Raw genomic sequence first — 27994 nt, 5'->3', positions numbered from 1 at the left:
TGGGCAGCTTATAAGGCCTGGTGTGAGTTTTGTTTATGCAAGTGCAGCATAAAAGGAACAAATCTGCCAGCACCGAGGCTGCTGCCTCTCGAGTCCTTTTGCATACATTTTTCAAATGATAATTCACTCTACCCAACCCCCTTCCCACCCCCCCACAAGGCCGATTTATTGAAAAAAGCACCTTATATGGTAATACTGCTAACACACCGTCAGCTGGCCTTTTTAGGGACTCTGCTTAAAGAAGATCCGCCTCTGGGGTTTTATATTGCTCTGGTATTTATGCCAAAGACACACCAGCCCTCAGTCACTGGGAGAAGGACCTCTCATACACTCGGTGAGTACTGTACAGCTTCTGCCGTCTCTGTCTTTCTGGGGCTGCCGGACCCCTGGGTGCAGGAGGCGCCTCCAGATTGGCCTGGCTTCTGTGACGCTGGCCCAGGTCACACGTCAAGACCCTCGGTGTGCAACTCTGCCTACAAGCACACTGCTGCCTGCCAGGAAAAGGTATTTCTGGCCATGGGGCATCCTGGGGCAGGAACAGCCTGGAACGGGACTCCCTGCCCTCCTATCTGGGTGGTGGGTGGGATGTGTCACCTGCGGTCTCTGCTCTCACTGCTCATCAGAGCCAGCGCAGATCTACACCCATGAGGTATGCTTTGTCGTGGCTCAGAATGTCTGGGAGGCTGTTTTAGGGGAACAGACGCTTTTCAGAGAAATGACTTCTGCTCGGGACATTTAAATCCAAACCAGTTATGGCCCCTGTGTCTGTGTCTACTGGGGATGGGTGAGTATTTTCTTCAGACCCCCACGGGTCTCTCTGATTCATACTTGGCTAAGCGTTTTCTCACCCTTGAAAGCTCCAGGGTCATTGGAGGATGCAAAAGGTGGAGTGGAGTGGAGTAAGTGTCCTGGGGCATCATGAGGTTTTAGGGCTGGAAGGAAGTGGAACCATCTAATTCGTTCTCTGATGAGGACACTGAGACCTTAGAGAAGTTAAGCAACTTGTACAAAAGACCCACACCTGGCTGTGAAACCACCCATCAATGCCATCATCTTCCCCCAACGACACACACACAGACACAAGAGCATAAATAATTAAGAGGAAAATAGACAAAGGGGCTGTGTCCGCTTTTGCAAACAGAGTCTGCTAACATCTCTTTACAGCTGAGGCTGGCTGGGGTAGTGATGCAGGCCTTGGAGGCAGACTCCCCAGCTACCAAAGTTACCTCAATTTCCTCACCTGTAAACTGGGTGTAATGGTAATAATACCTATCTGGCAGTGCTGTTGTGAGGATTAAATGAGATAATATATGTATACAGTGCTCAGGTCAACACTATCAGGGCCTGGCCCTGAGTGCTCTAACTTTAAAAATCACCTGGACAACTTGTTAAAACACAGATTGCTTTGTTGCCTCCCACCCCAGATTTTGACTCAGTAGACTGGGGTGGGGCCTGATAATTTCCATTCCTGATAAACTTCAGGGGATGCTGAGGCTGCTGGTCTGGGACCACACTTTGCATAGGGAAGCTGTAGCACTTGCTTTTATTATTTGAATGGGTTTAGACCTTGAGGTTAGCCCTTGGGCTGTAGCAAGACAGAGATTCCTGTGACAGAGATGCATGGGCACTAGAGAAACTCTAATGAGCAGAGATTCTACATGTTACGCCTGGGAAACCAAGATGGGCAGAATGATATCATGACCTTGAAGCTAGATTTCTTTCTTCCTTCCCTTTGTTCATTCTGACAACATTTATTGAGCACTTGTTATGTACCAGGCACTGTCTCTGCTCCTTAGGGACAGTGTAGGGGCTTCTGCAATCACTGGGAGAGATAGATGAGAACCATGGAGAAGATAAATATATGAAAGGGGTAAAGCACAGGAGGAGTCCCTCACCCAGCCCAGAAGTTATCAGGGAAGGCTTTCTGGAGGAAGGGGTACCTGAGCTGGGTCCTGAAGTAGGGGTAGTTCCAGGACAGAGGGAGCATGGTCTTTGGGACTTTTTAAGGAGCTCAACTCCACTGAATATAGATTTCAAGGCAGGAAGCAGGGAAAGCTAAGGTCAGAGGGCCAGGCAGGGCCAGATTACTAGGGATTGGGCAATGGGGCACAACAGAAGGATGATAGCAAGAGGTCTGCCCTCTAAAGGGACTGCTCGGGCAGCTGTGAGGGGAGTGGACTGGGCAGGGCAAGAGTGCTACAGCAGTGCAGTGGCCCCAAGTTGGTGGCTGGAGCTGCATGGAGGCAGAAATAAGAGGGCCTGGGGATTGGTTGGGAGGGAGGAGGAAGCAGTCAGGGTGTTGGGCTTGGGTTCCATCCCGGGTGGGTGGTGCAGATCTCTGAGGGGCCATTCCAGTCAAAGGACGGTGATGAGGACAGCAGTCTCAGAGGTGGAGTTGAGGTACCAGGGCATGGGGTGTAGATGCCCCATGGGCTCTGGAGCTCAGGAGAGGGGTTGGGACTAGAGCTGAGCAGGGGGAGAGAGTGAGTGGCCGAGGTAAAAGCCAAAAGAGCAGTTCCAAACGGCAGATTCCTGAGGATCAGAAATATTGCTAGCCGGAAGCCATTTGTTTTTGCTCTTTGCAGTACACGGGCCTCTCACTGCCGCGGCCTCCCTCGCCGCGGAGCACAGGCTCCGGACGCGCAGGCCCAGCGGCCACGGCCCACGGGCCCAGCCGGTCCGCGGCATGTGGGATCTTCCCGGACCGGGGCACGAACCTGCGCCCCCCGCATCGGCAGGCGGACTCCCAACCACTGCGCCACCAGGGAAGCCCCAGAAGCCATTTTTAATTTAATTAGTGTATATTAACCAAGTCGAGATACCCCGAAGTTAATAAGATGTGCTGCTAGAATTTTCCACCATAGGAGTGTTTCTTGTGAAGTCATTGTATGGATATATGTGTTTGCAGATTATAATAGGCAGCACTTACTTGTCATTTGAAGCCCTCACTCCAAGATGTTTCCCCAACTAATATTTGAAATCTCACTATCTGAGAGGCCCTCCTTTTAGGACTCAGACTTTCCCCTAAAATGAAAACGTCCTTGGGAGCTGGCATAAATTCAACCTTCCCTTCAATAATCGTTGATTGGTGAAGTGGATCAATTCATCTCCTTCCGGTATGGTAGGCTTCATCCGGGGGGCAAGCTCTAATGGAGAAGAGTAAGAGAGATCATAAGAATTATTATTTTTGCAGCCCTTTACAAAAGGGGCTGGCAAACTTTTTCTGTAGAGGGCAAGATAGTAAATATTTTAGACTTTGTGAGTCTAAAGGTCTCTGTCACAGCTACTCAACTCTGCCATTGTACCGGAGCAGCCATGGACAGTATGTAGTGAATGGGTGTGGCTGCGTTCCAATAGAACTTTATTTATTATTTGATTTTCATATAATTTTCTTGGGTCATAGAATCTTATTCTTTGGCTTTTTTGCAACCATTAAAAAATGTCAAAACCATTCTTAGTTCGCGGACCTCACAAAAACAGGCGTTGGTTTGCTGACCCTGATTTAAATTGATTTCCAATTTATAAAGCACTTCATTTCCATTATTTCATTTGATCCATTATCGTGGGAAACGAATGTCACCATTTCCATTTTACAGTTGAGGAAACTGGAGGCCAAAGAGGGAGCCATGGGACTTCGCCATGGGAAGGGGTGCCCAGAGGGAGGAGAGCAAAGAAGGAAGGGCAGGAGAGAACTCTGAAGCGAAACCCTTCTCCTTCAGAGTGAGGGTAGGGGGCTCTCATCTTGTCCTCATGTTTGCTTGGGGGTGGCCAGGGGGATGCGTGGGTGAGCAAATTCTTTGTGCTCATTATGTCTTTGGATTTTGGCCACTTTTCAGAGAGGAGCGGGGAGCTGTGTTTCTAACTCTGTGAAATCCTCAATGAAGCCCAGATGTAGTACGTGCTGAAAGAGCCAGAACAGTGCACTCGGCTTTCTGCGAGTGCAAAGTGGTGTGACCCAGGAAACCACAGTGACGTTGGCTCTGGTTCAGTTGACACGCTCAAGTCTAGCCACAAATTACCAGCAAGTGGCTGAGTGAAGTTTAGAATTTCCCCTGGCAGAGACATTCCAGGAGAGCCTGGCTCCAGGGCCCAAGTCTTCTCCCCGGGCAGCACAGCACAGGCCACGCCAAGCTCCACTCCAGGCCAGCTGTCTCAGCTGCTGGGAAACAAAGTCCAACGTTCTTTCTTACTATGGGTGGGGAACTTCAAGGGGAGACAAAAGGGTTCACTGAAAAGCCAGACAGGCTTGAACTATAAGTCACAAGAGAGAGGGGACCCCAGAGGGAGACAGTCACAGAGGTGCAGCTTTGCCTCTTGGCCACCTTCTAGCTTTCGAGGTTGTTTTCTCCTCAAGGTGGACCACCTGCTAGAACAAGGAAACACAACTCTTTGTGACCAGCTTGTGAAGAAGACTGTCCCTGTGTGGTTCTAAATCACGCCCACATGACCGAGCAGCCCTGAGACTGGCCTGTGGGGACTCGAGCTCAGCTTGCAGGGACAGGGGCAGAGCAGATTGTCAGGGGAAGGCCAGGAAGGTGGTGGGATCGCCATCCAACATACACTGAGCACCTACTACGTGCTAAACACCGATGCAGGGGCTGTAAACATAAATCTAGACCTAGGCATGGCATAGGAGGGGCTCAGAGGCTCAGAGAGAGAAAAGAACACAGGCCCTTTTGTTTTAGGGCTTTTGCTGCCAACGGTGCTAGAGAGACAGAGAGGCAGAAGCAAAAACACCAAACATGGAGAAGTTGTGAGGGTTTCACTGAGGTGGTGGGGAAGGTGCAAGCCCAGGCTTCGAAGCCTGTCCTGGGCTGAGGCCAGCCCTGCCTCTCCCAGTGAGGAGCCGGAGAGCTAAGTCCTTTCACTTCTCTGAGACTTGGTTTCCTTATCTGTAAAATGGAACTAAAAATATCTTCCCTCAGGGCTTTTGTGAGGATTAAATAGATAATGTATGTGAAAGGCTCCCAATTTTTAAAAATTAAAAATACATTTTTACCAAAAATGGAAGCACAGAACATGTTGTGTTTCACCTAACAGAGCAGCTTGCACTTTTCCCAGGATATTAAATATTCTGCTCTCTCTGTCGTAAGGTTTCTGGAACCTAGTTTAGAAACCATTTTATTTATTACTCAATAACTTTTTTTCGCATTAAAGTTGGCCAAATCTTTGCACTCACCCATGAGTGTTTCCCAAGGATAAATTCCTAGAAGTGTCTTTGTGGAGTTAAAAGATATGTACACTTCTAAGGCTTTTGATAAGTAGTTTTGAATTCCCCTTTAGAAAAGTAGTACAGTTTGCCCTGTCAGCCGTGAACGGGGGCCCACCTTCCCACAGCTCTGCTGGCAAGGGTGGCCCTAAGAACCGGACACAGCGCTCTGGCCGAAGGTGGGGCTAGCTTTTATCATGGCTCCAGGACACTGCAGACTGTCGACAAGACCCCAGGTCCTGCTCACAGAGGCTGAACGAGAGCTTTCACAGTTTGGTTATCTAGACTCACATCCGCACCCTCATATTTATCCTATTAAATTTAATCTTAGTGGACTCAGTTCATTTTCTCTGCTTTTTGAGATCTTTCGGATTTCGATTCTTCCAGCCAACGTGTGTGTTTTATCTGGACATTTGATCAGCATGTACTCTATATTTTCATCCAACTCATTTATAAACATGTCACATGAGAAAGGATCAAGAGTGGAGCTCTGAGGCATATCATTGCCTCCAGGTTGACAGTGACGTATCAATTAACACCTTTCAGCGACAATAACTCAGGCAGCTGTAAATATGCCTAACTGATTTATTGTTCAGCCCACATGGCTTTATCAATAGGGATATCACGGGAGAATTTGTCAGATGCCAAGATCAAGTGAAGCTCAATGTCTCCCGCCTTCTCCTGCATTTCCAGCCGGGGGTCCTGTAGAAAAAGGGAGGCTGGCAGTCTGCCAACACTTGTTCTTGGTAAACCCTAATCAATTTCAAGAAATCACTGCTTCTGTTTTTTAATTTAGTTATTTTTATTTTATTTAGTTTTGGCTGTATTGGGTCATCGTTGCGGTGTGCGGGCTTCTCGTTGTGATGGCTTCGCTTACTGAGGAGCACGGGCTCTAGTCGCACGGGCTTCAGTAGTTGTGGCTCGCGGGTTCTAGAGCGCAGGCTCAGTAGTTGCGGCGCACGGGCTTAGTTGCTCCACCGCATGTGGGATCTTCCCAGACCAGGGATTGAACCTGTGTCCCCTGCATTGGCAGGTGGATTCTTCTTTTCTTTAATTTTTTTAGTTATCATATTCCAACTTTATTGTCATCAATAAAATACCAATTAATATTTTTTTTCTTTTCTAGACAAATACTCCCATATAGCCTACTAACTTCAACACAGGACACCTCTAGCACAACAAGAGTCTATCCTATTTGAACAAAATTCCTGGGATTCACTTTCCTTAGTAAAATTCACTGTTTTTATGTTATGGCTAGTCTAACTCCAATATCCCACTACCACCACCTCCCCCCGCCACCCCCAAAGCCTTTGAAAACAACAGAAGGGGGAAAAAATGTTTTAAAATTCTAAAATTTTATATTCTATTTCCCTCTGAATTGCTTGGAAGAAGCTTACTTTTTTTTTGAATTTTATTTTATTTATTTTTTATACAGCAGGTTCTTATTAGTCATCAATTTTATACCCATCAGTGTATACATGTCAATCCCAATAGCCCAATTCATCACTCCATCCCCACCCCCCCACCCCCGCCACTTTCCCCCCTTGGTGTCCACATGTTTGTTCTCTACATCTGTGTCTCTATTTCTGGGCAGGCAGATTCTTAACCACTGCGCCACCAGGGAAGCCCACTGCTTCTTTAATAGTGCTTTCTTTAATAACACCTTCTGGAAACCTGCCTAATTTGCATATCAAGATTATCTGAGGTTTTAGATATCTGCCTTCTTTCCCTTTTTGAATATTGGAACAACATTTGCCATCTCCATCTCCTGACATCTCTCCATTTCTCCATTGGTCTAACATGGCAGAAGGTTAAGGATCTTCCCTGCAATCCAGAAACTGTTCAGACAAGAGACAACATTGTTTTGAACAACTAAGTACTTTCCTTCAATCTCCACCTCATCTCAGACCAGTGTCCTCTCACCAGTGTTTGTTCTACCTTTGTTATTCTGAAAATCCTTCTCCTTGACATCCATTGATTCATTCACTCATTCATCTGGGTAAAAAAAGGTTTAAGAGCCCACCCTGTGCCAGACATTGTGCTAGGCTTACAGAAGAATCGCTGGAGAACAGGACAGGCCCAGCTCCTGCCTTTACAGAGCTACAGATGAGCCCAGATGTGCAGAGTTGATCATTGCTGGGACAAGTTCAAGGTGCTGTGGGGCAAAGACGAAGGGCCACTAACTGAGACCGGTGGGCCAGAGAGACTGAAAATGCAGTGTTGATGCAGAGGCCTGACAGGGGATGGGAGTCAGTAGCAAATAGGTTGGGGGAAGGGTGTTCCAGACCCTGTGTCTAAAGGGCCAGAAGGGAGACAAGATGACATATTCAGAGAATGGAAAGGAACTCCACATAGCCAGAGTGAGAAGGCCAAGGGGGGGTCAGGGGGGAGATAAGCCTGGAGACATAGGCAGGGGCCAGACCCTGTTGGGCCTTGTAGGCCAAGGGCGAGAACTGGGACTTTATCACTTTGAACATGGGTGATCGTGAGGATCAGCAAGGACAAGCAGAGCTGGATTCAAGAAGTCACAGTGGGCCTGTCCCCTAGTGTGCACGCTGCTTTGAATATAACAGGCAAGGGCTTCCTTTTAGCCTGCAAACTGTGTGAATAAGCTTCTGCTCAGTCTCTAGGTAGCCTTTCTGACCTCCCGTTCTCAGGCTGTGATTCTGTCTCCTCTTTGCTTTGGTCATGGTATTTGCTGTCCTCCTTCCACGTAAGGGTGTTGGAGGACCAGCATCCCAGGTGTCTAGGGCAGCTCTCTTCTTCCCCTCCTGCCGCTCGTTCCAAATGAAGCTTGGTGGGCTGTCCTCTGCAGCCACCTTCTCTCTCCATGCCTCTCTTCTCTGGACTCCCACCTCCCCCGGAGCTGGGACCCTCCCCACTTCCACTCTGCCCCACTGAGGGGCTTCTCAGGCTGGAAGGCAATCCACACACCATCTCCTGAGCTGCCATTGCTTCTCTTGCTTCACCAAGTGCCAAGAATTTGTCAGGTGTGGTCTTTTTACACTGCCCCTCACCCAAAGAAAGAAAACCTGCAACAGATATTAGAAAAATTCATTCCCTCATCACTTTGCAGTCGTCCCAATTCAGATATCAACATTGGAGGAAGGACTTCTCTGTTTTTCTCCATCTGAAGCAACAGAGACAGTGAGTCCCATCACGAATTCTCTCACTTTCCTCTCTCCTCTCAGGTTGCCCTGTCCTCCTCAAGGGGCTCCTACCCTTAGGATTGTACATTTTCACCTGTATCTTTTTTTCCTTAATGATATGTATGATTGATTTTAATTATAAACTATACATGGATACAGTCTCCTTGTTAACAATTAAAACATTACAGCACTTCTCCTCTCAGTCCCCTTCCCACTTCCAGGTAACCACTATGATCAGTCTTAGACTTTTTTTTTCCAGAACTTTTTGCTATGTGTTCACATCCACACAAAAAGAAAATTACGGAAAATGCACAATATTGTTTTGTGCTCTTAAAAGAACTCATAAATGGTTTTATGCTGGACATTCTATTCTGCAACTTGCTTTGTTCACTCAGCAGAATGGTTTCGAAATCTATCCACATTAGTCGACGTCGATCTGCCTGGCCCTTCTCTTAACCTCAGTACAGTATCCCACAAGGAACTTTTGGATAGTACCAGATTGTGTGTTGGTGTGTTTCTCTGATTAAAGAGTGCCAGTGTTCCCACAACTTTGCCAACACCTATAATAAAACTTTGAATCTTAACAATACGATGGGTGAAAATGGTCTTATTTCATTTGCATTTCCTGATAGCTAGTGAGGCGGAACATCTTTTCATGTAATTGTTGGGTGTTTGCATTTCATTTTGTCAATTATCTATTCATAGTCTTTTTATTTTTCTCTTTTGGGCTATTTACTTCTTTCTTATTGATTTGTAGGAGTTCTTTTATATAGCAAATAGTAACCCTTAATTATGTTTACTGCAAATTTTTTCAATTCCTTTTCTAAACTTCAAGTCTTTAGAGATTCTTTCCATTGGATTAATGCTTTGTAGTCATTTCAGGTCTTCGAGAGGCAGGTGGATTAATTTGCTAGGGCTGCCATAATAAAGTACCACAGATTGGCTTAAACAAGGGAAATTTATTTTTTCACAGTTCTGGAGGTTAGAAGTCTGAAGTCAAGATATCAGCAGGGCTGGTTTCTCCTGAGGCCTCTCAACTTGGCTTGTAGATGATTTGTCTTCTTGCTGTGTCTTCACATGATCTTCCCTCTGTGTGTGTCTGTGTTCCAATTTCCTCTTATAAAGATACCTGTTCTATTGAATTAGGCATACCTGACACCAGTCATATTGGATTAATGACCTCATTTTACTTTAATTACCCCTTTAAAGGCCTTATCCCCAAATACAGTCACACTCTGAGGTACTAGGGTTAGGACTTCAACATAGAAATTGGGGAGTAAACAGTTCAGCCCAAAACAGTAGGGTAGAGGGAAGAAGCCCAAATGCCAGAGAGTAAGGGGCCAGGCCCATACCTTCCCTCCTGGAACTAGGTCCTGGTTGCCGATGGGGTCAGGCCCCAAGACAGCCAAGAATACTGTCTCCAACGTGATTTTGACAAGTGGCCAATTACCTCTCTTCTCCCCAGTTCCCTAGGTGCTCTAGCCCCTGGTTCACTCGGCCAGACTCACCATGTGTGAAGAGGAGACCACTGCGCTCGTGTGTGACAATGGCTCTGGCCTGTGCAAGGCTGGCTTTGCAGGAGATGACGCCCCCCGGGCTGTCTTTCCTTCCATTGTGGGTCGTCCTCGCCACCAGGTATATGTTCATCTGGACCCAAGGCTTTGAGTTAGTAGGAGGACGCACTGCACTGTGGAGTCTATGCTGAGCTGCACGCGTGTGTGCGTGTGTGTGTGTGCTAAGTAAGGTAAGGTAAGAGGAAGACGTGTATGGATTGGCCCTGTTCTCTCAGAAAATGACATTGTTTTAGGACAGAGAAGAGAGACAAGAAATCCTCTGCCTTCCCTCCTGCCATCTCCACATTCATTGGTATCTGCCTCACCCTGTCTCCTTCAGTCCGGTTTCCAGGGGAAGAAGGACATTTTCCCTATCTTTAACCTTCTTCAGAGACCCTCCAATACCTGAATTCCTCTAAGTGGAGCTCTCGGCCAATTCTGTTCTCCTTCCTTCTCTTTTGCATTGCAGGGTGTAATGGTGGGAATGGGCCAGAAAGACAGCTACGTGGGGGATGAGGCTCAGAGCAAGCGAGGGATCCTAACTCTCAAATACCCCATTGAACACGGCATCATCACCAACTGGGATGACATGGAGAAGGTATTGGTGGACACCCCCTTTAGTGTGCTCATTTTAACATCATCAAGACCCACCCTCTGCCCTGTCAACTCTTCCTCTGCAATGTTTCTCACATCCTTCTTTCCTTCCTGTCCATCCCCCTGGGCATTCCCCAGCCTCAGCTGCCAACATCTCTCACTAGACGATTCCAATGGCTTCCTGACTGATTTCTTTGTCTCCTGCCTCACTCACCTAATTCATTCTCTGCACTTCTGCAAAGCTTGTCTTTCTAAAAACAGACCAGATCATGTCACTCATCTCCTCAGACTCTTCACTAACCAACAGTAGGTTCCTAACTCACTGTCTGGCGTTTGAGGACCTGGTCCCGCCTAAGTCCCAGCTTTATCCTTTCCAGCTTTCACTCCAGCGCAGTGCTTATCCTTCTTTAAAATGCGTTGCTGCTTCCAGAAAGGCAAATAGCTTTCTCCCCTTTATTTTCCGTCATGACCTCAGATAGGTGCATTTATGCTATATTAGTATGATGCTTCTCTAGTGAAAAATTTAAATAGGAATCTCTACCGGTTTCTAGAAGCTTTTTTCATGTCAGAAGATGTTGAGGGGTCGCCTTCCCTGGCAGCCCAGTGGTTAGGACTCCACACTTCTGCTGCAGGGGACGGGAGTTCGATCCCTGGTCTGGGAACTAAGGTCCCGCGTGCCACGTGCCCCCCCCAAAAAAGATCAAACTCTCACTAGATACCTAGGAAATATTAATATCAGGAACAAACCACCTGTAAATGATAAATGAAAATAAAATACTTTAAAAAAAGAAGACGTGGGGGGTAATTTTTTTTTTTTTTTTGCGGTACATGGGCCTCTCACTGTTGTGGCCTCTCCCGTTGCAGAGCACAGGCTCCGGACGTGCAGGCTCAGCAGCCATGGCTCACGGGTCTAGCCGCTCTGCGGCATGCGGGATCCTCCTGGACCGGGGCACAAACCTGTGTCCCCTGCATCGGCAGGCGGATTCCCAACCACTGTGCCACCAGGGAAGCCCGGGGGGTAATTTTTAAATGGTAGTTTGTGTTCCACAAAATCACGTGCAAAATGCTAATAGAGCCTTTCTAATATTCTTTTTTTAATTGAAGTATAGTGGCTGTACAATATTTCGAATATTCTTTTGATAAATTCCACTGACAGTTGTCTGAGAATTCTTGTTTCTGCAATGACTGTCTTTTGAAATGTAATAGAGGGCTTATTGAGCAGACTGCAACTGGGAATAAAGAAAGCTGATTTGAAATCTGTAGTACACATATACTTTTCTCTAAACCCTAGATTCAATTTCTCTAAACCCTAGATTCAGTCACTCTGAATGTGACATAAATAGATAAAAATACAATAGCTCTTGCTTCACTCCGTGGGATGGTTAAGAGCACAGACACTGGAGTCAGTGGCAGGGAGATCTAGGAGCAAATCCCTCCCTCTAAGCCTCAACTTCCTTATTTGTGGAAATAAAAATACTTTCTTCATTAGGTTGCTTTGGAGGTTGAACTAGGCAAATATTTAGTATAATCCCAAGGCATGGAACATACTTAATGCTCCATACGTGGCACATATTATTATATTTCTAATGATATCTAATTTGAAAACATAATAGACAAAATATTTTATTCACAGTAGTAATATGAACTCTTTAAAGAAACCCCTAAAATATATTCTGTGCCTTAAAAGAAAAACTGAATAGGATAAAGCTGTCAAATCTTCTCAAATTAATTTATAGGCTCATTGCCATTCTAACAAAAATCTCACAATTTTAAAAATTGTATATATTTAAGGTATACAACTTGATGATTTGATATGTGTATACATTATGTAATAGTCACCATATTCAAGCTAATTAACATATCTACTACCTCACATAGTTTGTGTTTTTTTTTTTTTCCCTTGCAGTGAGAACATTTAGGATTTACCCTCTTAGCAAATTTCAAGTATACAGGACAGCATTGCTATCTTTAGTCACCATGCTAATATATTAAGTTAGATCTCCAGAATTTACTCATCCCACATAATTGACACTTCGTATGCCTTGACTAAGATAGCCTCTCTTTTCCCTTCCCCCAGCTCCTAGTAGCTACCGTTTTACTCTCTGCTTCTATGAGTTTGGCTAGAAATATCACGAACTTTAATTATGCAAGATCATAAAGTGTGGAAAAATAAATAAGACAAAATTTATGAGAATAAAATGAATAAGAAAAACTATGAGAGGAGACTTGCTATATCCAAATAGTAAAATATAATATAAAGTTATAAAAATTAAAACAATTTGGTACCAATACAGAGGTAAAAAAGAAATACATGGTAAATGAAACTTCCAAGACCAGAGGGTAGAGAAGGATTCAATAATTCAATGAATTATTCTGTGACAACCAATTCATTATTTGGGGCATAGGGAATCTGTTTATGGCCATTACGTCATACAATTTCATCAAACACATATCAATTGAATATGAAAGTTAAATATAAAAATTCAAATGATAAAAAATACAGTATAGTAAGTGTGAGTATTTATCAAATTTCTGGTGAAAGAAGAGAAAAAGAATGACAAATGTAAGGGCTTCCCTGGTGGCGCAGTGGTTGAGAGTCCGCCTGCTGATGCAGGGGACACGGGTTCGTGCCCAGGTCTGGGAAGATCCCACATGCCGTGGAGTGGCTAGGCCCGTGAGCCATGGCCGCTGAGCCTGTGCCTCTGGAGTCTGTGCTCCACAACGGGAGAGGCCACAACAGTGAGAGGCCCGCGTACCGCAAAAAAAAAAAAAAAAAAAAAAAAAAATCCCAAGAATGACAAATGTGACTTCTTAAAAATCATAACTTCTAGTGTGTGAAAAACAAAACCAAATTTAAAAGGCAAACAACAAATTGCAAAAAATATTCACAAGTGCAAAAGAGGATTAATACAAACAACTAATGTAAATTGATAATTAAAAACACAGTCTCCACCAGACAAATAATCAAGGGACATGACCAGATAATTGGCCAAATAGAAATTATCAAAAGTTGAAAATCTGAAGAAGTTTAAACATATTTGAAAAATTATTTAAAAACTTATTTAAAAATTCAAAGTAAAACAACTAGGTATTAATTTTATCTATCAAATTATTTCATATTAAGAGTGAGAACACTGAATGCACTTAAGAGTGAAACAGGCAATTTCTATTCTGAAGTAAAGACAAACTTAGCCTCTTTGTGGGTGATAGAAACCAAAAAGTTTTCCAATTGCCATACTCTTTAGTTCAGTAATTCCATTCTTAGAATTTTTTTCTTTGGAAAACATCCTGAATAGAAAAAATAAAATGTAATATGTACAAAGATAGTTTTCACAAGATTATTTATAAACAAAAATCAAAGATACCATGAATAGTAATGTGATTAAATATATGATGATGATGGTATATGATGAAATGTTTTGTAAACATTAAAAAAATTTTAGTTCAATTTATTGAAAATAAATGTTTACTATGGAAAAGAAAATTATTTATGTTACATTAACTGAAAAGTGACAGGAAACAAAATTGAACATAGAAGTGTAAGAGTAGTAAATAATAAATAAATGAAAGCGTATGAAGTAAATAAATGGTAGTAGTAATAAAATTTAAAATACATAAAGATGAAAGATCAGGGAGAAGAAAAAAGCCAAAGTGTTAACTATTTATTATTAAGTAATGGAAATATGAGAAATTTTAATTTCTCTTAAAAATACTTTCCTAATTTAAAAATTGTCAACATCCTTAACTTTTAAAGCACTTTATAAAAGCTTCCGAAAATGAAGTAAGATGAAGTGCAGATGCTTGGGCCCAACACCCAAAGATTCTTTTTTTTTTTTTACATATTTATTGGAGTATAATTGCTTTACAATGGTGTGTTAGTTTCTGCTGTACACCAAACTGAAGCAGCTATAAATATACATATAGCCCCATATCCCCTCCCTTTTGAGTCTCCCTCCCACCCTCCCTATCTTACCCCTCTCGGTGGTCACAAAGCACCGAGCTGATCTCCCTGTGCTATGCGGCTGCTTCCCCCTAGCTATCTATTTTACATTTGGTAGTGTATATATGTCCATGCCACTCTCTCACTTCTTCCCAGCTTTCCCTTCCCACCCAAAGATTCTGACGTGTGAGCCTGGGATACAGCCTAGGAACCTGCACCTATAACAATTATCCCAAAGCATCCGGGGCCCACATTTGAGGAAATACTGACATCACATTATTAAGCCTAATTGCCATCTCCTTCATGTCTCCTGTGACACCTCTATAGCCCAGGGCCTCTGCTTGTGCCATTTGCTCTGCCTCAGATGCCCTGCTCAGTCTCTGGAGACCTTCCTTTGCTTTCAGGGCCTTCTCAAATCTCCTGGAAAACGAACTTCTCCTGCCTCTTCCTTCATTAAAATATGGACGTGTCTTGTATTTTGTCTTTTTGACTGCCTTTCTCCCTTCCAGACTTTGAAACTAAGATCACATTTAGCACCATCCTAGTACAAAGCCAGGGGTCCCTAAATACATGGGTACAATGGAATCAGAGGACCCTGTGCCTCACCTCTGAAGAAATCAAAGCCCTGTGTCCCTGCCACTCTTTGCCAAATTCCTCTGAAATAAAGCCTCCTGTTTGCTGTCCTGGATCACTAAAGAGGGAACAGTGCACAGCGGGAAGAAGTAACTTCCTCTAAATCAGTGATTCTCAACCAGGGCGATTTTGTCTCCCAGGGGCATTTGGCAATGTCTGGAGACATTTTTGCCCCTCACAGCTGGAGAAGTGCTACTGGCATCTAGTGGGTGGAACACGGAGATGCTGCTAAACTTCAGCCCCCCACAATAAAGAATTATTGAACTTAAAATGTCAAAGCGCTGAGGTTGAGAAACCCTGCTTTAAAGAACAGCCTGGTCAATAATAGACATTGACAGTTAATGCATATCTGTCAGGCTTCAGCAGGAGACAGTATACACTCAGCTGGGGTTCTGAAATTAATTTAAGGAAGGACTACTTACAGATGTGAGCAGGGTTAGGGAACCGGAAAGGGATGCAGAGGCGCTCAAGTACCAGCAACAGAGGGAAGCTCTTCCAGCTGGAAGGCTGAAGAGCAAGAGCAGCGTGACTAGAGCTCAGTGAGAGCTGGAGCCTGAGGAGGGGCTGCGCAACAGGAGTGTGCTCAGGGAGGCCACAGTGTTGCCGGAAAATCACCCTGCCCTTCTCCCCCCTCCCACTCTCCAACCTCTTGCTGGTATCTTCTCTCAGCCAAGCACAGCCAGAAGCCAGAGAGCTGCAGAGGGCCTTGTCCCTCAGGGCACAAAGCAGGGGAGACAAGGGAGAGGTGTAAATAGGAGCCAAGGTCAGACAGAAATAATCAACACACTAAGTATATTGGCCCCAGGTCTGAGTCCTGTCTGGGGCCTTATTGAGAGGGAATATAACCTCTAAAGAGCAATCAATTCCCATGGCTGGCAGGCCTCCAGATCCAGTCCATTCTGAGAACATTGTGCCATCCTCCCCCAGCATGGGCATGTCCATAGGAAGTCTCCAGCCACTGGGAGTCTGCTGGACTCATCTGAATTTTGTCCCAACCAGATCTGGCACCACTCCTTCTACAATGAGCTGCGGGTAGCACCTGAGGAGCACCCCACCTTGCTCACGGAGGCCCCGCTAAATCCCAAGGCCAACAGGGAGAAGATGACCCAGGTAAGAGGCCAGGAAGACTTGAGCACTGGCACAAGAACACAACATGGCTGCTTGGCCAGATTCTTTCTCCCATTCATGCATCAATGCAACAGATTTTTTTTTTTTAACATCTTTATTGGGGTATAATTGCTTTACAATGGTGTGTTAGTTTCTGCTTTATAACAAAGTGAATCAGTTATACATATACATATGTTCCCATATCTCTTCCCTCTTGCGTCTCTCTCCCTCCCACCCTCCCTATCCCACCCCTCCAGGTGGTCACAAAGCACCGAGTCGATATCCCTGTGCCACGTGGCTGCTTCCCACTAGCTATCTACCTTACGTTTGTTAGTGTGTATATGTCCATGACTCTCTCTCACCCTGTCACAGCTCATCCTTCCCCCTCCCCATATCCTCAAGTCCATTCTCCAGTAGGACTGTGTCTTTATTCCAGTCTTACCCCTAGGTTCTTCATGACATTTTTTTTCTTCTTAAATTCCATATATATGTGTTAGCATACGGTTTTTGTCTTTTTCTTTCTGACTTACTTCACTCTGTATGACAGACTGTAGGTCCATCCACCTCATTACAAATAGCTCAATTATGTTTCTTTTTATGGCTGAGTAATATTCCATTGTATATATGTGCCACATCTTCTTTATCCATTCATCCGATGATGGACACTTAGGTTGTTTCCATCTCCGGACTATTGTAAATAGAGCTACAATGAACATTTTGGTACATGACTCTTTTTGAATTATGGTTTTCTCAGGGTATATGCCCAGTAGTGGGATTGCTGGGTCATATGGTAGTTCTATTTGTAGTTTTTTAAGGAAACTCCATACTGTTCTCCATAGTGGCTGAACCAATTCACATTCCCACCAGCAGTGCAAGAGGGTTCCCTTTTCTCCACACCCTCTCCAGCATTTATTGTTTCTAGATTTTTTGATGATGGCCATTCTGACCAGTGTGAGATGATATCTCATTGTAGTTTTGATTTGCATTTCTCTAATGATTAATGATGTTGAGCATTCTTTCATGTGTTTGTTGGCAGTCTGTATATCTTCTTTGGAGAAATGTCTATTTAGGTCTTCTGCCCATTTTTGGATTGGGTTGTTTGTTTTTTTGTTATTGAGCTGCATGAGCTGCTTGTAAATTTTGGAGGTTAATCCTTTGTCAGTTGCTTCATTTGCAAATATTTTCTCCCATTCTGAGGGTTGTCTTTAGGTCTTGTTTATGGTTTCCTTTGCTGTGCAAAAGCTTTGAAGTTTCATTAGGTCCCATTTGTTTATTTTTGTTTTTATTTCCATTACTCTAGGAGGTGGGTCAGAAAGGATCTTGCTGTGATTTATGTCATAGAGTGTTCTGCCTATGTTTTCCTCTAAGAGTTTGATAGTTTCTGGCCTTACATTTAGGTCTTTAATCCATTTTGAGCTTATTTTTGTGTATGGTGTTCGGGAGTGATCTAATCTCATACTTTTACATGTATCTGTCCAGTTTTCCCAGCACCACTTATTGAAGAGGCTATCCTTTCTCCACTGTACATTCCTGCCACCTTTATCAAAGATAAGGTGTCCATATGTGCGTGGGTTTATCTCTGGGCTTTCTATTCTGTTCCATTGATCTCTCTTTCTTTTTTTGTGCCAGTACCATAGTGTCTTGATTACTGTAGCTTTGTAGTATAGTCTGAAGTCAGGGAGCCTGATTCCTCCAGCTCCTTTTTTCGTTCTCAAGATTGCTTTTGCTATTCGGGGTCTTTTGTGTTTCCATACAAATTGCAAAATTTTTTTTTTTTTTTGCAAAATTTTTTGTTCTAGTTCTGTGAAAAATGCCAGTGGTAGTTTGATAGGGAATGCACTGAATCTGTAGATTGCTTTGGGTAGTATAGTCATTTTCACAATGTTGATTCTTCCAACCCAAGAACATGGTATATCTCTCCATCTATTTGTATCATCTTTAATTTCTTTCATCAGTGTCTTATAATTTTCTGCTTACAGGTCTTTTGTCTCCTTAGGTAGGTTTATTCCTAGATATTTTATTCTTTTTGTTGCAATGGTAAATGGGAATGTTTTCTTGATTTCAATTTCAGATTTTTCATCATTAGTGTATAGGAATGCCAGAGATTTCTGTGAATTGATTTTGTACCCTGCTACTTTACCAAATTCTTTGATTAGCTCTAGTAGTTTTCTGGTAGCATCTTTAGTATTCTCTATGTATAGTATCATGTCATCTGCAAACAGTGACAGCTTTACTTCTTCTTTTCCGATTTGGATTCCTTTTATTTCCTTTTCTTCTCTGATTGCTGTGGCTAAAACTTCCAAAACTATGTTGAATAACAGTGGTGAGAGTGGCAACAGAATTTTTTTGAGAATTGCTCTGTTTGTAGTCCATGCCAGAACGTAAGGGAGGTGGGAGTGGGGTAAATAAGTACAGTTCCTACCCTTAATAATATTACAAACCATTTTTTGGACCAAGAGGTGCTGTGATTTCTGCCAGATAGTCTTCTATTCTGCATTGTTCTTTCAGATCATGTTTGAAACCTTCAATGTCCCTGCCATGTACGTTGCCATTCAAGCTGTGCTCTCCCTCTATGCTTCTGGCCGCACGACAGGTGAGTAGCCCTGTAACCCGTTCCCTTTCTGACTTGAGAGGGAGGAAGGGAAAGCTGGGCTCTTGCAGAGATTCCTGTTCAGAAGAATCAGTGGGACAGTCAAAGTCCAAGGAAAACCTTGGTTGGGGATAACAGAAGGGAAGCGCATGTAAAATGCAAATGCGAGAGTACCCAGTATAGCTGGAAAGAATTTACATGAACAAACCATGACTAGTACAACCTGCAAGGGCCATTTCCCTCACCAGTAGTTAGTCTGGGAGCTTGTACACTCTTTCCAACAATGCTAGAATGTTTCTGCTCATGAAGCAGCAATGGCAGAACCAATGATGTTGGATGTGTAAGTACGATGTGGCCTTGGTATAGAAAGGAGCTCAGGGAAACAGAGGGAACTTCAAAATAAAGTGATTTTTAATAGGGGCTTGACAGCTTGCATGAACATCTTTCTTTTTTTACATCTTTATTTGGGTATAATTGCTTTACAATGGTGTGTTAGTTTCTGCTTTATAACAAAGTGAATCAGTTATACATATACATATGTTCCCATATCTCTTCCCTCTTGCGTCTCCCTCCCTCCCACCCTCCCTATCCCACCCCTCCAGGTGGTCACAAAGCACTGAGCTGATCTCCCTGTGCTATGCGGCTGCTTCCCATTAGCTATCTACCTTACGTTTGGTAGTGTATATATGTCCATGCCTCTCTCTCACTTTGTCACAGCTTACCCTTCCCCCTCCCCATATCCTCAAGTCCATTCTCTAGTAGGTCTGTGTCTTTATTCCCATCTTACCCCTAGGTTCTTCATGACATTTTTTTTCTTAAATTCCATATATATGTGTTAGCATACAGTATTTGTCTTTCTCTTTCTGACTTACTTCACTCTGCATGACAGACTCTAGGTCTATTCACCTCATTACAAATAGCTCAATTTCGTTTCTTTTTATGGCTGAGTAATATTCCATTGTATATATGTGCCACATCTTCTTTATCCATTCATCCGATGATGGACACTTAGGTTGTTTCCATCTCTGGGCTATTGTAAATAGCGCTGCAATGAACATTTTGGTACATGACTCTTTTTGAATTATGGTTTTCTCAGGGTATATACCCAGTAGTGGGATTGCTGGGTCATATGGTAGTTCTATTTGTAGTTTTTTAAGGAACCTCCATACTGTTCTCCATAGTGGCTGAACCAATTCACATTCCCACCAGCAGTGCAAGAGGGTTCCCTTTTCTCCACACCCTCTCCAGCATTTATTGTTTCTAGATTTTTTGATGATGGCCATTCTGACCAGTGTGAGATGATATCTCATTGTAGTTTTGATTTGCATTTCTCTAATGATTAATGATGTTGAGCATTCTTTCATGTGTTTGTTGGCAGTCTGCATATCTTCTTTGCAGAAATGTCTATTTAGGTCTTCTGCCCATTTTTGGATTGGGTTGTTTGTTTTTTTGTTATTGAGCTGCATGAGCTGCTTGTAAATTTTGGAGATTAATCCTTTGTCAGTTGCTTCTGAACATCTTTCAAACATTCATTCATGTATTCATTGATTTGTCCATTTATTCATTCATTCAAATATTTTCCATTACTCCCTACCATGTGCCAAACACTACAGGCCATGGGCACACACTGTCAAACAAGACAGACCAGCCATTATGGAGCTAACAGCCTAGTGGAGGAGAGATAAAAGTAAAGGATAATTTCACTGCAGGTGATAAGGATGGTGATGGGGAAATATAGGTATATGCAGTTCTGTATCCCGTGCTTTGTGCTTGGTTTTATGCTGTGAACGTCATGTTCAGTGGCCACACGGTAGTCATTGTGTGATGGTTCCATGATTGATTGCTTGATTTTACCATTTCTCTATTGCAGGACCTTTAGGTTGTCTCCAATTTTTATTTTTTATTATAAAATATGTTGTGACCAACCTCCTTGTATAAGAGTAAGCTGCTGATCCCTGGATATTTATTTTGGATCTGGCTCTTACTGAATCATCTGATTAACTCTAGTCATTTCTCAGTTGGTTCTCTTAGGTCTTCTAAGTATACAACCACGTTATCTGCAAATAATGATGATTCTGTTCCCTTTTGATGATAGTACCTCTTATGTGTATTTTCTGTCATACTGCATTGGCTAGAGCATCCAGGACAATATTAAATAATAATAATATAGTAGCAATATTGTAGTGTTTCCCCATCAATTATGTGGCTGTTGGATCAGGAGAGATTTCTTATCACATTGAGAAAACTTATTTCCTTTCATGGTTTACTAAAAGTTTCATCAGTAAAGGATGTTATTTTTTTTCAAGCTGGTTTCTATAGTCCTTTTAGCACTACACATGTGTTAGTTTGATGCCTGAAGGATATGCACATTATCCAGTCTCACTAAAGAACGTGCAGCCTAGATGCCAATTGACGTGTGCATTTTTGTGAAAGTGTTTCAAAGAATATAAGAAGAGGAGACATTTTACTTGCCTTCTAGTCTCATTTGGGAAAACAAACCGACATACACAAAAATTGATGTACACAAAACATATGATTGATAATTCTCACCATGGGTGAATTTTCTAGCTGCTAAAGAAAAATATGGTAGTTGAAGATCTTTTGGTAACAGGTCCCAGAAAGAGACAGATGAAAGAAAATACTAAAGGTTTTCATAGGTCTTATCCTCTCTGTCCTTAGGCATTGTCCTGGATTCAGGGGACGGTGTCACCCACAATGTCCCGATCTACGAGGGCTATGCACTGCCCCATGCCATCATGCGCCTTGATCTGGCTGGCCGCGACCTCACAGACTACCTCATGAAGATCCTCACAGAGAGAGGCTATTCTTTTGTGACCACAGGTACCCAGCCTCTTTCTGGACTTGACTTGAGCTCAGAACCAAATCTGATCTAGGACCAGAAATTCTCATGACTAATGAGAAGTCAGTGGCCCTGTGTCCTCAAACTCTTTTAGGGTAAACAGGGAGGCCCTAGGCTGGGGCTGGGCCCCTAGACCAGACCAGATAGTCAGGGCAGCCTTATTTAAGGAGGAATGTTCCCAACCAAGACACCTTGGGGAGGGAGACAAGGCTTAGACCTACTCATCCTAAGAAGCGCTTGGCTTTTCCCTCTTTTAAGTGTGCTTTCACAGCACTCCTTCGCTCCCCAGGGACCTGCTACCTCTGTCCATGTCCACACCAGGATCAGAGCTAGTTTTTATTCGGCAGAATGTTGGTAAGAATCTGGTGGCACATTTCATTACCTAGGGGGTTTATGGTTTGTCTGAGGACAAATGGAATAAGTAAGGTCTGAATTTCTAAGGGAAAGTGGCCCCATGGGCAGGAAGAAGTTTTGGGTAGGAGTCTTCCTAGATTCTGTACACTCCCAGCATATAAGCCTCCATCTAGATGGGAAATGTGTCCTGAAAGGCCCTCAGGAAGGCCTGCAGCTTTGTCAGGGCTGAGTGATGAGAGCAAGACAAAAGCACATAAAAAGCTTTGCTTGGGAATCGAGATTTTGAACTTTCACTTTAGAAAGAGGAATGAAAACATTAACATTCATCTTGAGACTGAACCCAAAAGAGAAGGAAGAAGTTTTCATGGAGATCAAAATAGGACAAACAAACTAACAGAGCTGAGTATCTACTCTCCGTCATTTCTACTCTTTCTAGCCGAGCGAGAAATCGTGCGAGACATCAAGGAGAAGCTGTGCTATGTGGCCCTGGACTTTGAGAATGAGATGGCCACGGCAGCCTCCTCTTCCTCCCTGGAGAAGAGCTACGAGCTGCCAGATGGGCAGGTCATCACTATTGGCAATGAGCGCTTCCGCTGCCCCGAGACCCTCTTCCAACCCTCCTTCATTGGTGAGGCTCGGCCTGTCGTCCTGGCCAATTAGGAGGGCAGGGATGGAAAGAGAAACACCAGGAGTCACTCACACTGTTTATTGTTTATACTTAGCCTATATTTTTCCAGGAAGGACCAAAAATACATAAACAATACAACTAGATTAAAATCTAATTTTAAATATAAGGGTAAGGAAATCAAAATAAAGGAAAAGTGGGATGGGAATATAAACATGAAACTAAGAATAAGATTAAAACATAAAATATTTCTTGGATCCCTCAACATTTAAATCATGGGGTCTGAAACCTATAGCAGTAAACAGGGTGAGTTTGGGGATCAGACCTGGTTTTAAATCCTGATTCTGCTCGTTCAAGTGCTGTACCTTGGACATGTTACCTTCTTCAAAACTCAGTTTTCTTATCTATAAAGTGGAAATTATGATAGTACCTACTAGATAGGGTTGCCACAAGGATGAAATAAGATAATATTTAATACAAGGATAACTACTTTCTTGAGAAGAGAGAAAGAGAAGAGAAAGGCCTGTAAGCAAATGTTGACATATAGTGTAGTGGTAAATAGCAAACTGGACAAAGCGCTATAGGCCTAAGAAATCAAGGAAGGCTTCTCAGAGAAGGTGAATATTTGAATAGAACCTTGAAGAATGAGTGTCATTTTATGGTATCTGGGAATGGAAGGAGTGCAGAGTAGGGAATGGCGTGCAAGGCAAATGGAAAGGTATGTGCAAAGTGTGGAGGAGTGACAAGTCATATTCTATTTGGGACATGATGGGTGAGGTGTGTGTGTCTGTGTGTCTGTGTGTTTGCACACAGAGGAAACGAGAGAGCCACTGGACCACACAAAGAGCATGGGGGTTAATCATATCAGCAATTTAGAGCCCCTGGAAGTTTTTAGACAGCAGAGTAGCAAAGTCAGTATTTCACTTTAGGAAGATTCCTCTATCTACAGTGTGGAATTATATCACATGGAAAAAAGACTGGAGATGGGGGACCCCAGGTAAGTGGGCATGAGCTGGTATGGCAGGCAGGGCCTTTTACTCTGGAAGATCTTGGTTCCAGACTAAGGTAGCTAGATGTCAACCAATAGGCAAAGATGATATGATGGGTATATCCATACAATGGAATATTACTTGGCTATAACAGACTGTAACATGGATGGGCCTTGCAAACCTTATGCTACGTGAAAGGAGCCAGACACAAAAGAACAAATATTGTATGGTTCCATTTATATGAGATGTCCAGAATAGGCAAATCTATAGAGACAGAAAATAGATTAGTGGTTGCCTAAGGCTGGGGAAGGAGTGCAGGGGAAAATGGAGAGTGTCTGCTGATGGGCATGGAGTTTATTTGGGGAAGATTAAACATGTTCTAAAATTAGATTGTGGTGATGGTTGCACAACTCTGTGAATACACTAAAAACTAGTGAACTATACACTTTAAAGGGGTGAATATTATGGTACATGAATTATATCTCAATAAATCTGTGAAAAAAGTGATACAATGAAAGTATTCCTTTAGAAATATTCATCAGGGAACAGTGTGAAAGATCAGTCAGAACTGGGGGAAACTCAAGGCAGGGCGATGACCAGTTAGAGAGTCTGATCTTATAATCCATTAGGGAGGTGACTGAGGCGAACCAGGGTAGCTGCATCAACAGAAAGGTCACCTGAGGAGCTGTAGGTGTGACATGGTGGATGCTGACTAGCTACTGCGATCTCTACTAGGCATGGAGTCAGCTGGAATTCATGAAACAACCTACAATTCCATCATGAAGTGTGACATTGACATCCGCAAGGATTTATACGCCAACAATGTCCTCTCTGGGGGTACAACCATGTACCCCGGCATTGCTGACAGAATGCAGAAGGAGATCACAGCCCTGGCCCCCAGTACCATGAAGATCAAGGTGGGTCCTGCCCTGGCTCCCTCCATCCTGTTCTTTGTACAAAGACCTGTGTACTTGGGAGATGCTCCGAGTCGGGCTGCCAGGCTTACAGCTTGGTGGCCTCCTGGGTGCTCCATCATTCTGGCCCGAGACAGATTTCACCTTGGGGGATTATGTTCTTTGGGCCCTCATAAGCGGGAGACACATTTAGCCTGGGCTCTCAAACACAATTTCATGGACCCCATATGAGAAGGAGGTGAAAAAATTTGGAATGGAGAGAAGTTGAGGGGCTTGAGGAGGAAATGAGGAGGGAAAGAGGGAAAGAAAAGAAGGAGACAACGCCACACCATCTTTAAACTTTAAAAAGGACTTGGGTGGGGCTTCCCTGGTGGCGCAGTGGTTGAGAGTCCGCCTGCCGATTCAGGGGACGCAGGTTCGTGCCCCGGTCCGGGAAGATCCCACATGCCGCGGAGTGGCTGGGCCCGTGAGCCATGGCCGTTGAGCCTGCGCGTCCGGAGCCTGTGCTCCGCAGCGGGAGAGGCCACAACAGTGAGAGGCCCGTGTACCGCCAAAAAAAAAAAAAAAAAAAGGACTTGGGTGTCACCCCAGAGGAGGGTGAAAGTTCCAAAGAGAGAATGTTGGCTATAGGACAGGCTGCTGGTTCAAACTCACAGGAACATTCCTTGATTCCTGGACAGCCTCTGATGTGCTGTCTCATCTTGGTCACAGTCCTCCCACACAATGCTTCTCACTGCATAGGCCTCAACAGAACGGGAGCCCACCTGTCTTACCACTTCTCCCCAGCCTCTGGTCCCCAAGCAATCAGACAGACACTTTTAGGGCTTCTAGGAACTTTGCTACTACAGGATTAGAAAGAGTTAGGAGTAAAATAGAGATAACAGATAGGTTGAAAGTCACAATAAAGTTGGTCTCTGGGGAGTAGGCCTGATCTGAGGAAGTGTGTTCTCTATGTCAGTATTCTAAGAACCTTCTTCACAAAGGCTTTCCCCCTGCCTAGCAGATGGTGCTTGGCACAGGGAAGCAGAGCAGGCCACCAGAAAACAGGTGAGCAGCGGGCTCTTCTCACCCAGAGCCCATTGGAGCAGCCACGCTTACCGAGGTCTGCCGCATGGGGGGCAACGTGCCAGGCCTGGGGCAGCGGCTTTTTACTAGGACGACGTGTCAGGATACCACACCTGATTCTGATTCAGCAGGTCTGGGGTGCCCCCACCACTTACACTTACAAATGGACACCAATGATTTGATGCATATTCCAATTTATGAGCCACTGCCCTGAGTTCAATAACATTGCCGGCCTTCCAGGAGTTTAAGATCTGATCTGTAGACATGATCAATGGAAGAACAGCTTAAATAAGACCAGAGGAGGGGAAAGCACACTGCAGGCAGGGGAAACAGAGTGAGTAAGCAAAGATGGCCGGGGATGTGTGCAGGTACAAACACCCCAGCCATGTTGGACTAGGGGAGGTGAGGCAAGTTCCAGGATATGCAAGTGTGGAAGGATATGGAGTACGGTGGGAATGGGGCTGAGATTTAGGGCCTCCAGCCCAAGACAACCCAGAGTTTTCTCACAACTAGAACTGCCCAGCAGTAAAATCTGTTACCTGCTTAATGGCTGTGCCAGTCCCTGAGGTATCTGTCAAAGGAGCAATGGGGTGACTTTTGTCTGCCTGAATAAGATAACTTCTAAAGACCCTACTTATTTAGCTATTCCATGATCTCTGCAATTTAGGAAATATGTAGGGAGATTCTTAGGAGACAAAAAAATCTATTTCATGTCTGGTTTGTTCTAGCACTAAATTCTTAGTCCCTTCAGAAACAGGAATTAGTTGAAGAGTCATGGTCCTTTGAGATATACTTTTAGGTGGAGTTCAAAGTTGTCTGACATGACAACCAATTTCTAAAGGCCAAGCTCAGGAATCCCAGTGGCATGTATGAATTTGAGAACTTCTCAGATACAAGAGACTATTGAGTAGACTGGCTTAGACTCAGGGATGGAGGAATCCCAGCCCAAGCTGCCCACGCATCCAAACTCTAGGCAAGAACAGAACAGCACTCCCCTTACAGATGTTTGTATTGGTTAGCTATTGCTGGGTAACAGCAACTATGAAATTTCAGGGCACGTAATAGTAAGCATTTATTGCTCATGTATCTGCAGGTCAGCTGGGAGTCAGCTGATCTAGGTCAAGCTTGGCTAGATAGCTCTGCAGGCCCAGCCAACTCAGGTCAGGGGCACATCTCTCACTGTGGGGCCCAGGCTGAAGGTCCAGTAGCTCTTCAAGGGAAATTCTTCTCATGAAGATGGCAGAGACACAAGAGAGTGTGCCTACCTTCATGCCTGAAACACATTTCTAGCCCCTGTGTCAAGTCTGCTGACATCCCCCTGGCCAAAGCAAATACAGGGCCCAGCCCGAAGTCACAGGGTAGAACACTGAACTCTTCTCATGGAGGGGCAGGGGGATGGGGTGGGAGGAAGAGTGACAATCTGAGCAATAGTCTAATCTACCACAAGGTTTCTCCTGTTCCTCTCTGACCACAGAGGCTGTTCTTTTCCAGGACAGTCTGGCAGTGTGGTGAGATGATTCCTGGACCACCTTCCCTATTCCTTGGCGACCGATCATGATTCACCACATTTGCTCTTTGCAGATTATTGCTCCCCCAGAGCGGAAGTACTCAGTCTGGATCGGAGGCTCCATCCTGGCCTCTCTCTCCACCTTCCAGCAGATGTGGATCAGCAAGCCAGAGTATGATGAGGCAGGGCCCTCCATCGTCCACAGGAAGTGCTTCTAAAGTCAGAACAGATTCTCTGGGGGTCTCCTTGAGACTGCTCTGTTAACAATCATGAAACAGTAAAACCTACAAGCCTTACTTCTCTGTGTGGGACTCTTTATTTTCCTGGGCTGACTCTCACACACAATGCTAAAGGCTTTTCACACCTATTTCTAGTCCACACAATGACCCTGAGAGGTAGGTTCTATTATTACAGATGAGGAAATTGAGGCTTATAGAAGTTAACACCTTGCTGAAGATCACACAGAGCCAGGGTTGAAATCCAAGTGTATGTGATGCTAAAACCTAGTGCTTCTTCTGCTATACCACCTTATTTCCTTTATCTTGAACATTAGTAAGAATGAGGACTAGATGACTCTTGGAGGGAGGAGGGTTAAGAAACAAGGGCCTTGGGCTTCCCTGGTGGCGCAGTGGTTGAGAGTCCGCCTGCCGATGCAGGGGACACGGGTTCGTGCCCCGGTCCGGCAAGATCCTGCATACCGCGGAGCGGCTGGGCCCGTGAGCCATGGCCGCTGAGCCTGCGCGTCCGGAGCCTGTGCTCCGCGACGGGAGAGGCCGCGGCAGTGAGAGGCCCGCGTACCGCAAAAAAAAAAAAAAAAAATAGAAAAGAAAGAAAGAAACAAGGGCTTTCATAGATGTAAGTCCTTGTACTCAAGGGTGATACACTAGAGACTGTGAACAGAAAGG

General features: G+C 44.2%; 1 protein-coding gene across 2 annotated transcripts; it reads left to right on the top strand.

The window, feature by feature from the left end:
* The first annotated feature begins 217 nt into the window (after nt 1-217).
* ACTG2 (actin gamma 2, smooth muscle) lies at nt 218-27385 on the top strand. 2 transcript variants are annotated; one of them, XM_060027504.1, is made up of 9 exons: nt 218-334; nt 9824-9993; nt 10381-10509; nt 16078-16188; nt 18694-18778; nt 21455-21616; nt 22426-22617; nt 24339-24520; nt 27164-27385. In XM_060027504.1, exons 2-9 carry the CDS (start codon nt 9868-9870, stop codon nt 27305-27307), a joined length of 1131 nt encoding a protein of 376 aa, XP_059883487.1. In that variant the 5' UTR covers nt 218-334; nt 9824-9867; the 3' UTR covers nt 27308-27385. The 2 variants fall into 2 exon arrangements, with proteins under 2 accessions (XP_059883487.1, XP_059883486.1); XM_060027503.1 differs by lacking the exon at nt 218-334 and adding an exon at nt 372-504.
* The last annotated feature ends 609 nt before the right edge of the window (nt 27386-27994 follow it).

Source organism: Delphinus delphis, chromosome 12 (genome assembly GCF_949987515.2).
Source record: "Delphinus delphis chromosome 12, mDelDel1.2, whole genome shotgun sequence".
NCBI lineage: Eukaryota > Metazoa > Chordata > Mammalia > Artiodactyla > Delphinidae > Delphinus > Delphinus delphis.
This window is presented reverse-complemented; position numbering and strand designations above follow the sequence as displayed.